Source organism: Musca domestica, unplaced genomic scaffold, assembly GCF_030504385.1.
Source record: "Musca domestica strain aabys unplaced genomic scaffold, Musca_domestica.polishedcontigs.V.1.1 31, whole genome shotgun sequence".
Taxonomy (NCBI): domain Eukaryota; kingdom Metazoa; phylum Arthropoda; class Insecta; order Diptera; family Muscidae; genus Musca; species Musca domestica.
The window spans coordinates 238,638-250,209 of record NW_026712309.1 but is presented as its reverse complement, the minus strand read 5'-3'; the positions used below and the strand labels follow the sequence as shown (position 1 = coordinate 250,209).

The 11,572-nt window shown below is 34.5% G+C and overlaps 1 protein-coding gene and 2 non-coding genes across 3 annotated transcripts; 1 reads left to right on the top strand and 2 right to left on the bottom strand.

Moving 5' to 3' along the window:
* The first annotated feature begins 2,123 nt into the window (after positions 1–2,123).
* Positions 2,124–2,197, top strand: TRNAI-AAU (transfer RNA isoleucine (anticodon AAU)). The gene has a single exon. It is a non-coding gene; the product is annotated as a tRNA-Ile (tRNA).
* A 3,811-nt stretch (positions 2,198–6,008) lies between these two features.
* TRNAI-AAU (transfer RNA isoleucine (anticodon AAU)) lies at positions 6,009–6,082 on the bottom strand. Its single transcript has one exon. It is a non-coding gene; the product is annotated as a tRNA-Ile (tRNA).
* A 3,424-nt stretch (positions 6,083–9,506) lies between these two features.
* LOC101890259 (cuticle protein 16.5) lies at positions 9,507–10,159 on the bottom strand. The gene is made up of 2 exons (XM_005185246.4): positions 10,053–10,159; positions 9,507–9,935 (listed from the first exon to the last, which is right to left on the bottom strand). Exons 1-2 carry the CDS (start codon positions 10,056–10,058, stop codon positions 9,648–9,650), a joined length of 294 nt encoding a protein of 97 aa, XP_005185303.1. The 5' UTR covers positions 10,059–10,159; the 3' UTR covers positions 9,507–9,647.
* Between the last annotated feature and the right edge of the window lie 1,413 nt (positions 10,160–11,572).

Here is an 11,572-nt window from a genome sequence, read left to right as displayed (position 1 = left end):
GACAATATTTAGCAGGTAAAATAGACCATGTAAAAATACGAAAATTTGCACTAAACCGCGAATATTTTTAATCCAAGCGAAATCACAAGTCCATAAAATTTTACTTCTGACAAATATCGTCCGATTCTCACGAAATTTGGAAAGAGGTAGGGTTATTGTCAGAATATATGCCTATTGTTTTGAAGATGTATATTAAAGGGTTCAAATGAATCAAAAAATCAAAAATGGTTTCGCAGTCGCTGGAATTGTTTTTTTTTTTGCAAATTGTTTTGAATACCAATCTGCACGACAGAGACGGGTAAACATAAGGCAAATGCCCTGGTAAAAAACCAAAGGTAACATTTGTGCTGAACTGTATTGCATTATTCCAAAAAAATCGACAATAATGGGTTTCGGATCTAAGGAGATTTTCCCATATATTGTAGTGTTGTAGGGTATCACATGTTCGGCCCCACACGTCTAAAGCCTTTGCTTACCTGTTTATTGTATATTACATTTTTTATTGTACATATTTTAGATTAGACACATTTTACCTCATAAAGAGTCGTTTTCCGAACGTGAAGGAGAGTTATATGGGGCCTGTATGATATCGTGGACCTATATACATAATTACATTTTATGGGATAAAGTACTCACAAGGAACTCCTTATGTGCATTTTTAGACAATTCCGTTGAAAAAATGTAGTTAAATCATCAAAATACCGCATATCGGGGGGTACCGTTATATGGGGTATATACGATATCGTGGACCCATATAGACAATTCTCTTTCAGGGGATAAAGTGTTCACAAAGAACTCCTTGTGTAGAATTTCAGATAATTCTATTGAAAAATGTGGTTGAAATCATCAAAATACCGAATATCGGGAAGTACCGTTATATGGGGGCTATGCGATATCGTGGACCTAAATAGATAATTCTCTTTCTAGGGATAAAGTATCCACAAGGATCTCCTTGTGTGGATTTTTAGACAATTCTGTTGAAAAATGTGGCTAAAATCATCAAAATACCGAATATCGGGGGCTACCGTTATATGGGGGCTATACGAAGACGTGGAAATGAACAGACAATCTTCTGTCATATGCTGTAGTATCCATTACAAACATCAAATACCAAATTTGAAACAATAACGTCGCTAAAATCAGCAAAGTACTGAATATCGGGAGGTACCGTTTTATGGTGGCTATACGAAGACGTGGACAAACCGGACCCATTTTCAATGCCAAAAGTCCTGCAGACATAATATACATTTGAGTAAAATTTGATCAATCTACTTCACTTCGTTCGAATGACAAACTAAATCTAACCTCCATACTATGGTGGAGGCATGGTAGAAGAAAGTAGTCGCATCGACACAGCTGCTGGAACAATGATTCTGGAAATGAAAATGTTGAATGAAAAATTTATGAAATTTGGAAAAATTGTTGAAAATGCATATCATAACAACCTCCGATTGGCGTCGTATAGGAAAACATATACAAATCTACTCAGTTTTGAAGAAACACCATGGGTGGAGGGTATAAAAAAACAAATCAAGCTGTGTTCCAGCACCTATCTGTGCAAGATATAATCAGAAAATTCTTTATTAATATCACATCCCAAACAGCTGCATGATCTGTTACATATTAATGTTTTTTTTTCAATCTTTAGATAATCGAAATACAATATTAAATTAAATAATAAATAAAAAATATTCACATTTTATGGAGTTCAATAATTGATTTGCAATTCCCATACATTTTGTTATAGTATAAATTGAACTCTTTTTTTAATAGGGAGAGTCACTTTCGACTCGTTTTCCGATCGAAAAAGTGAGCTAACAATTCTCTGATTACCCAAAGACTGAATACGAGTAAGCAAAATGATTTTTTCAAAAACAATCTTCCAAATGCTACCTGCCTAGTAAGGTAAGAGTGTTTTACAATTGACATTCATAGCATATGGTTTAGCAGTAATTTTGCATACCCATGTTAACAGCGCTGTTATTCATGTACACAAATAGTACATAACACTTAGCCAACAGAGTTGAATGGGGTTTACTCATTTAATGAAGTGGTGAGAACGCAACAGCAGTAACTAACAGGGTGCTACATTATGTAGTGGGCTTATCACACTATCCTTAACTGGCCCATTAGCTCAGTTGGTTAGAGCGTCGTGCTAATAACGCGAAGGTCGCGGGTTCGATCCCCCCATGGGCCAATAAGTAAACTTTATGTTCACTATTTTATTATATTTAAAAAATATATATTTTTTAAAATAAAAACAAATTAATGTTATTAAAAAAATTGTAATAACAAATAATGAAAACTTTCCATTCATTTATGAGCTTTGATGAATTTAATGGCTATAATAAATAAATCTATGCATCATAAATTATGACATTGTGAAAAGTTATTAAAACATATTGTTTTTATTTAAATAATGAATTTGTTTTTACTATTTATGTATATAAATCAAAAGGATAAAATTGTTAAATAAAAACGAATACATTTTGTATTGTAAATGACAACTTTGTCAAATGAGGGAGAATGAATGAAATGTGTTGCATTATTTATCGCTTTAGTTATAGATCTATAATAAATTGCAGCTATTATTTCAATAAACACTATTAACTGGGATATAAAAAGCAGGCATTTTCATTGGTTTAAAAATTATTAATGTGATATAATATTTTTAATAATTTATTACTCATCAATTGATATAAATTAAATCAGTTTTAAATATTTAGATTGCAAAAAGGTCGGAAATTGCAAATATCTGTCGATATTGAAATGTAATAAATGGAATATTAATGCATTAAAAAATAAGCTTACCTTATGTTGTACAGTGTTGCTTTATTAGTGAGCAAAACGCCAAACATGAAATTTTGATTTTTATACATTTTTACGAAAAAAAAAAAAAAAAAAAATAAAAGTTCATAAAGACGAATCTGAACTACTAAGGGAAAAATATTTTGTGGATTATCTATAGAAAATTTTTTTCTGAAACTCGATATTACTGAGACTTTTGAATGCGGTCCTAAAATTGGCCTATAAAAGTTTAATCTGAACATATATTCTTGAGAAGTGGTAATTTGTAGAGTACTAGTATGCAATAGGAGAGAAAGTGTATAATTCTTAAGTTTTCGTTAAGGATATCTAAAAAGTGCCACCGTTTATCACCTTGTCACTATTTTTCCTTTTGTTTGAAATCCCTTCTAATAAATTTGTCTGCAGCCAAGTGAGATTTATCTATATTTTAAATTTATAGCAAATTATAAGTATTTTCTGGTACCCGTGCCACTAAAAATTTGTGATATTTCGTTGTTAAAACCCGTTATATCTGGTTAGTAACTTTTGTTTTAGGCCTAATATTAAGGGGTTAGTTCAGTATGTATATTTTTCATATTTCTTCTAGCGATAGATTTTTCTTCTTTTACTATCCAGATCGCTGTATTGTGTTCGAAAACTCCACCAAAGTATAAAATATTTTTATCGATACAACGACAATTTACAATAAAAGTTTCTGTAAAAGAGAGCAATACAAAGCCTAGCTAACGATAAAGAACCGTTTTTTAGACGAATTTCTGGAAAAATAAATGAAAAAGGTGATTTGTGTAAAGTATTTTGTATATTTTTGTATATATATATATATATGTCTTGTGCAAAAGGAAACGAGATAGACACATAGTTCCATTTGATGATCTGCATAGAATCACATTCTGAGTCGATTTATGCATGTCCGACCGTCCGTCTGTCCGTCTGTCCGTCTGTCCGTCTGTCCATGTATTTTTGTAACCAAAGTACAGTTCGCATTTATGGCCCTATCCAGATGAAATTTTGCACAAATCATTTGTTTGGCTCAAGGACGAACCCTATTGAAATTGGAGATAATCGGTCAAATTTAGATATAGCTCCCATATATATCTCCGTCCGATTTGCCTTTTATTGTGCACCAAACGTGTAATATCAGTCCAAATAGTATGACATTTTGTACGTACGATCAGATTGGACCTCAAAATAAGTATGCCAAATTTGATCGAAATCGGTTAAGATATGGCAATAGCTGTTTGTTGGTCATAATGGGTTCTAGCTCCGGTAGAGAAACTTTCTATGTATAGATTCACGTTTTGGTATAGCTCATTTATAATGGTAACTCCCGATATTCGGTATTTTGATGGTTTTTTCCATATTTTTTCACGGATTTGTCTGAAAATTGGTATTTGTAGGTCATAATGAGTCCTAATTCGTGTAGCGAAACATTCTATGCATAGGCCCACGTTTTGGTATAGCCCCCAGATAACGGTACCTCCCGATATTCGGCATTTTGATGGCTTTTGTCACAAATTTTCACGGATTTGACTAAAAAGTGGTATTTGTTCACAGCGCACCTACATATAAGGAAAGTCCGTTTAAACCTCTCTTCATGAAGTGGTCAGTTACATTGAAGAAAACATGGAGAAAAATAAGTGCAGTGGCGGCTTTCCTTGGCATGGAAGTAGCCTTCATCACTTGCAAAAGCTGACGCGATGGGCAAGCAGATAACCCAACAAAGACAGAGTTGGTACTGCTCACACATAAGCGCAAGCCGGACAAAAACATTCCACCTTAAAGCTCTCTTCTGCAGTCAAATATCTTGGCAAGGCTTTGGACAGATGAAGAAAGATTTTATTAAAAGAGCTGGGAATTCTTTTCCTCTAACATACTCTGGATACATAATGCTGTGATTTGGTCCCTCCTTTCCTATCGATGTCTTGTCTGGTGGCACGCTGCTGCTTCAATTCTAATCACAGGCGCTTAAAAAGAGCATTTCAAGCATCCTAATGCTTAACCTCTCTCCGATCGAACTTAAATTATGGTGCCAGCCTTAACGAAGTGGGATGAGGCTATCAGAACAGAATATGCTGCAGTCAGGGTCATGTCTCCCTGCTGGATTTTCTTAGAGTTGAAGTAAACATCAACACTCACAAACGCAACAGCGATTACATATCTCCAGCCATAAGTTTCAATAAAATTTAAATACTGACTCCAATCAGGGATTATTGGAACGGTGCCAATCAATCTCTAATCGGTCTACCTATATATACAGACGGATCAAAGACAGAAGAAGAAGGCACGATAGCCGGAGCCTTGTGTAAGCTACTAACAATGGTCTACTCCTAAAAAATGGATGGAAATTGTAGTGTTGTTCAAGCAGAGATGTTTTCAATCATGAAGAATTGATTAAAACTATCGGAGATAAAATAACCGAACTCGTACCTATTTATTTTGGATAATTAAGCGAATCTTAAAGTTATTGACTCTTTATTAGTGCAGCTAAAGACAACCACTGTCCAAGGTATCAAAAAAAATTTGGACAGATATCTGCTTACATGGAACGCTGTCTCTATTAAGTATGAACAAATCACCGTTAGGCATAATGAAGGGTATATACTTCCACAATTTTCGACCAATGTACTTTCATGTATAGTTCACGTTCGCAGTGGATATTAATTAAACCTTTGTGGTAAAGGCATTAAAATATGTGGGCCTACTTTGTCTATTAAAGCCAATCAAAATATTATACCAATGCATCAACGTCCATAATTTGGACTTAAACTTCGGTAGGGGTAAGACAGAAAATAATAACATTTCAGAAAGACAGCTTTTATTTCAGCTTTTATTTTAATCAAAAACTGACCGCCCGTTTGTTTTTATCATGTTAGCATCCTAACTAAACCAGATAGGAAAATGAAATTTTCCAAGTTCGAAGATGGGCCCGATGTCCGATTTAAGATCGAGGGCAGGCGTTGGTCTCTTTTTTATATTAAATTGATAAAAAAAAAATTCAGATTAAAAAATCTCGGTTTTCCTAAAGATTTGAATGATGTTTGCACTTTTAGATAGACCTCGCTGGCATAATAAATCTTAGTACTGTTTTTTACAAAGATTTTCTTATTCCTCAACATATTTCATTTCATAATTTGAAAAGTTCATCAACAGTCGCAGCAAACAAATAATTTTTTTAAGAAATTTGTAAAATAATTTCATATTGGCCCATGAGGGGATCGAACCCGCGACCTTCGCGTTATTAGCACGACGCTCTAACCAACTGAGCTAATGGGCCGGATGAAATGTTCTGAAATTTGTCAACACCCAAGATAAGACATTTCAGATTATTAAAAATTTTAATCTCTATGTTTTACCATATGATTACTTTTCCTGCTCCACTTAATACTGTGATTTATTTAAACAACTTATTATCACAATCTAAAGTAGATGTGGTTTAAACAAATAGACAAATTATGATGAGATAAGAGATTACATACATTGGGTGTGCACGGTAACTTTCTTAGTAATAAACAATATATTAAAGTATAATCAAACAACAAAGAAACTGTTTACCCCTCGCAATAACTAAAATCTAGGGGTATCTTTGAAGATCTGCACCGAAAAGTAGACCTTAGTTTATAATGGCGTGCTACCAGCGTTTCTATATGTTGAGAACTCAAAGTACCAAAATTAAATAGAAACCGGTAAGGAAAAGTTAAAACGTTGGGAGGGGCCGACTATAGGATACCCTACAGCACTATGTATATTTAGTAGAGATCCCATAACAAAATAATTTATTTGAAATAGATCATACCACCTATCAACATTTGTTTTTAGAGCAGAGTGCTTAATATCACTTGGAGTTGGATTATATTTAAAAAAATTCGGAGCCGAGTTCCACAAAATAAACGTACGTCCCGAAATGCAATCCATTTGGACTGATATTAGCCATTATTTGCACAAGAAACCTGAAATCAGACTAAGGATATGTATGGGAGCCATATCCAATTCTTAAAAGTTATCGACAAAATTTGGCAAAGTTATTTCCGAGCTTTCTAAGATATCTGGTACCAAATATTATTGTTGTCAAATGCATATTACGAATGTGAGGGAGATAAACACCAAATCGCATGAAATATATATATATATATGGGAGCTATAGCTATACCTGAACCGATTTTCTCCAAATTTGATGTACTTGCTTCTAGACTGAATTCGGTAGGATGTACCAAAATTCAGGACCTTTTGACAGATATTGGCCATTACCGATACCAATTAACCTGAAAGCGTATATATGGGAGCTATATCCAAATCTGAACCGATCTTGACAAAATTGCATGCACTTATTTCACAGCTGTATTTGATATCTGGTACTAAAGATCATTGATGTGGAATGCATATTACGCTTGTAAGGGACTTTAAACCCCGAAATGGATAGAACACATATAGGAGAGCTATAGCTATATCGGAATCGATTTACACCAAATTTGAAGTACTGTTTTATAGGATGAATTCAGTCGTAATTTCCAAAATTCAGGCCATTTGGACCGCTATTGGTCATTTGGTGAACAATAAACCTGATATTGGATAAAAATATATATGGGAGCTATATCCTAATCTGAACCGATCTCCATAAAATTTGACAGAGGTATTTTCGAACAGTATCTGATGTCCGGTACCAAATATCATTCTTCTGGAGTGAATATGACCATGTGAAAAACTTCAAACCCCAAATCGCATGAAATACAGAGTGAGATGAAAAAACTGCAACCAACTTCAGACTGCTGTCATTTCTAAGCCACTCGTCCGACAGCTGTTTAAATTATTCCAGTGACAGCTCATTATTTTGTTTACAAGCGTTCAAAAGAATTTTTCTTAAGAATTTTCCAGAAAAAAAAAAAAAAAAAAAAAAACAGCAACATCAGCTGAAATGGTTCGAAAAGTTAAGAAGCAACTTGATCGAAACCCGCGTCGCAGTGACCGAAAAATGGCTCGTGAGCTGAACATATCGCAATATTCCATTCGGGAAATATTGAAAAATAAGCTCGGGGTAAAGCCATTGAAATTCCAAAAAGTGCAGGAATTTACGCCGCAACAGAAAAAATAGACTCGCTTGGCCGAAAGTGGTGAACTGCCGAATTTGGTTTTCTCCGATGAGAAAACATTCGTTGTCCAGCAGTTTGTAAACAAACAAAATGATCGTGTTTACTTTGCCAAAGAGGTCAGCTTGGCCACCAGAACTCAAGCGCCGGCCGATGGTAGCTCTCCGCTCGTATTAATCGACCGTGGCATTAGAATAAATGCCGAATATTATAGCGAAAATATTCTGAAGGGTGTATTAAAGACTTGGACATTCCAACAGGACTTAGCACCATCGCATTCAGCACGAATGCGAATATCTCCGGATACCAATCCGTTGGATTATTGTGTCTGGAGTATTTGGAAAGCAAGGTTTGCGGCAAGCAACTCGCGGAATGGGTCGAAATACCGCAGAGCAACATTCGGGCAGCGTGTGACGGTTTCATTGACCTTTAAAGACTATAATTCGTACCAAGGGTGACGAATTTGATGCTATTTTCTAAATTTTTGGCTTACGTTAAATAAAATTTAAAAAACATGTAAAAATGATGGCGTTTGACTTTGTTGCATTTTTTTTATTTCACCCTTTATATCTCACTTTGAATCAATTTCTACTAAATTTAGCAGAGGCATTTGTATCAGAACCAATATTCGTCAATATTCATACGTTTTACATACAATAAATGTGAAATCAGATGAAGATATATAGGTGAGCTATCCAAATCTGAACCGATCTCTATACAATTAAGAAGAGCTATATCTATGATATATCTGATAGTTGGTACTAAATATTGTTGTTGCCAAAGCATTTTACGGATGTGATTGCCTTAAATAAATAATCGGATGAAACATATATACGTGACCTATAATTATATCTTAACCAATTTTTACCAAATTTGATACACTTTCTTCCAGACAGATTTCGTTTGTATGTAGCAAAAGACATTGAATTTGGCCTTATGTTAATCAGTTGGTGCACAATAAAATTGGACTCTAGTAAAAAAAAATATGTGAGAGCTATATCTAAATCTGAACCGATCTCGATAAAGTTTGACACAGGTTTTTCTGAGCTATATTTGATGTATTTCCCTGAATATTATTGTCACGGTGTACCTATTGCGGCATTGGAGGACAAAAAATAGGAATCGAATAAACAATATATATGGGATCTACAGCTATATCTAAATCGATTTTCACAAAATTGACTGACTGACGCACAGTTTGGTCTTATGTGCCCAATTCCATCTTATTTGGACTTATATTACATATTTGGTGCACAAAAAATTAAATCGTACAAAGATATATATGGAAGCTACGTCTAAATTTTTACCGATTATCTTTAATTTCAATAGGGTTCGTCCTTGGGTCAAACAAATGATTTGTGTAAAATTTCATTTCGAACGGATATTAAATGCGACCTGCGACTTTGTTTACAAAAATACATTGATTGACGGACAGACGGACATGCATAATTTGTCTCAGAATGTGAATCTATGCATATCTTCAAGAGGAACTATGAGTCTATCTCGCTTTCTTTCGGGGATTAGCCATATATAGGGACTATATCAAAAAGTGGACCGATATGGCTCATGATTCCATAATTTTTGTGATAATAAAATAACAAGTTACCAACTATAAAATTAATTTAAAAAAATATTAAAATACCTTTTTATTACTTTATTTTAAATTTTTATTTCACTTTATTACAAAAAATCTTTTCTATCCAAACTCATCGACATCAATTCAAACAATCCAATCTCAAAGAATCTTCCCTTTCAAATTTACTTCTTTTTCAACAAAGTCGAGTAGACAGCGGGAGCACTATAGGCTACAGCAGGGGCAGCAGCATAGGTGGTGTAGGCTGGGGCAGCACTGTAAACCGACGAAGTGTAGGCAGGGACAGCGCTGTACACAGAGTGGGTGTAAGCGGGAGCAGCAGCATATGCGGTGTAAGCAGGGGCGGCGGCATATGTGGCAACAGCAGGCACAGCAGCACTATAAGTTGTGGTGAGGGGAGCAACTACACCGGCGGAGGCGGCAGCGACGAACAAAGCCAAGCACACGAGGAACTTTTAAGGATAATGGAAAAACAAAACGAAAAAGAAAATAAAAGTCAATTAAAATGATGTTCCTTGCTTTGGCAAACAATTAATCAAAAGCTAAACAAAAAACACAACAAAACTTACTTTCATTTTGTTGTTGTTATTGGGGTAAGAAGACTGTTCTTTGCAATGGAGCTTAATGAACTGATATCGATTACCAGCCAAGCCAGTGCTTTTTATACTCTAGTATTCCAGAGACAGAAGCAGAACAACAGCACAAGGAAGGGAAAGAATTTTGGTCACAACCAAGATCAAACCTAAGGCATCAATACTTACCTTCACACATACATCATCTGTATGTATGTATGTAGAGTGTCAACAGCTTATGTCTAGAATTCGTCACGCCCTTGTTATGCCATTCTCACTGTCAACACGACACCATTTGCCATCGATATTCTTTTACAATTGGGGGCTGTAGTTCATGTGGCTTCTGAAAAAAAAAACACGAAATAGACAGAAAAACATGATGAAATGACAATTTTTTTTTCGATTTTATTCAAAATATTTCTTGTTGTCTCCTCCAGCGCAAACAATAAAAAACCAGCAGCTGACTATAAATTGAAGCTATTGTTATTGGTTATTTACCTGTCTTTAAACTCTTTTTTGCCGCAATCGATTATTTTTTGGGGAATACGAAGCAATGGTTTCGGACTATACAATTAGAACTAGTTTGATGGATTATTTACACTGGACATCGTATTTTTGAGAGATGCAAAAGCACATAATTATCAATATTTTATAATAGTCTCATCTATCTCTAATCACCTATGTGGAGAGGTATTTTTAGAATTACTTACAACTTATTCTTATTACTTATAAAAATGTAAAAAATACTTAACATGGGGGTTTCGACATATATAGTGAATATACCATAAAGTGGACCGACATGGCCCCTTTTTGAAACCAATAGTCCTTGACGAAATCCAAAGTTTTCTGCAAGTTTTCAAAGTTTTATATGAAATTTTGCGAAACATATCCAAAAAAACTGCAGTCACATTGACATTTGATGAAAAATATTTCCTTCTTTTAACCTTTCATCAAAAAATTACGTAAAATGGGAGATTTTGACTTATAATGGAAACGTCTTAAATTATTAAAATAAAAATTTTGAATTCAACTCGAACAAGTTAAAAAGTATTAGTCGGTTTTTTCGACAGGTGTATACTCCCACCTAATATTTGAATATTTAAATATATTTTGACTTTTGTTATGATTATTCAAATTGTTGACCTTCTATGTAATAGGTTCCCAAGGAATGGGTCAATAGTGTCCATTTCGTATCGGACTTAAATAAATATGAAATAAATATTGTTATGCCAGGTCACTCTAGCTTCCGAACGAATTGAAGTAGGCTGATAAAATTTTATTTAAATGGGTGTTTCATCTGCAGGACTTTGGGTATTGAGAATGGCCTATATAGGTCCACGATACCGTATAACCCCCATATTACCGTACCTCATCGCAATAACGGGTATACACACTAGGTCTCTTTGGAACAAGCCGTTTCAGGACATTTGGAGTCTATCTAGCGATGTCCGTCCGAGTATCCGATTTTATCCAAACTGGTACATCGTAATACTATTGTCAAAATTAGATCGAGTTCC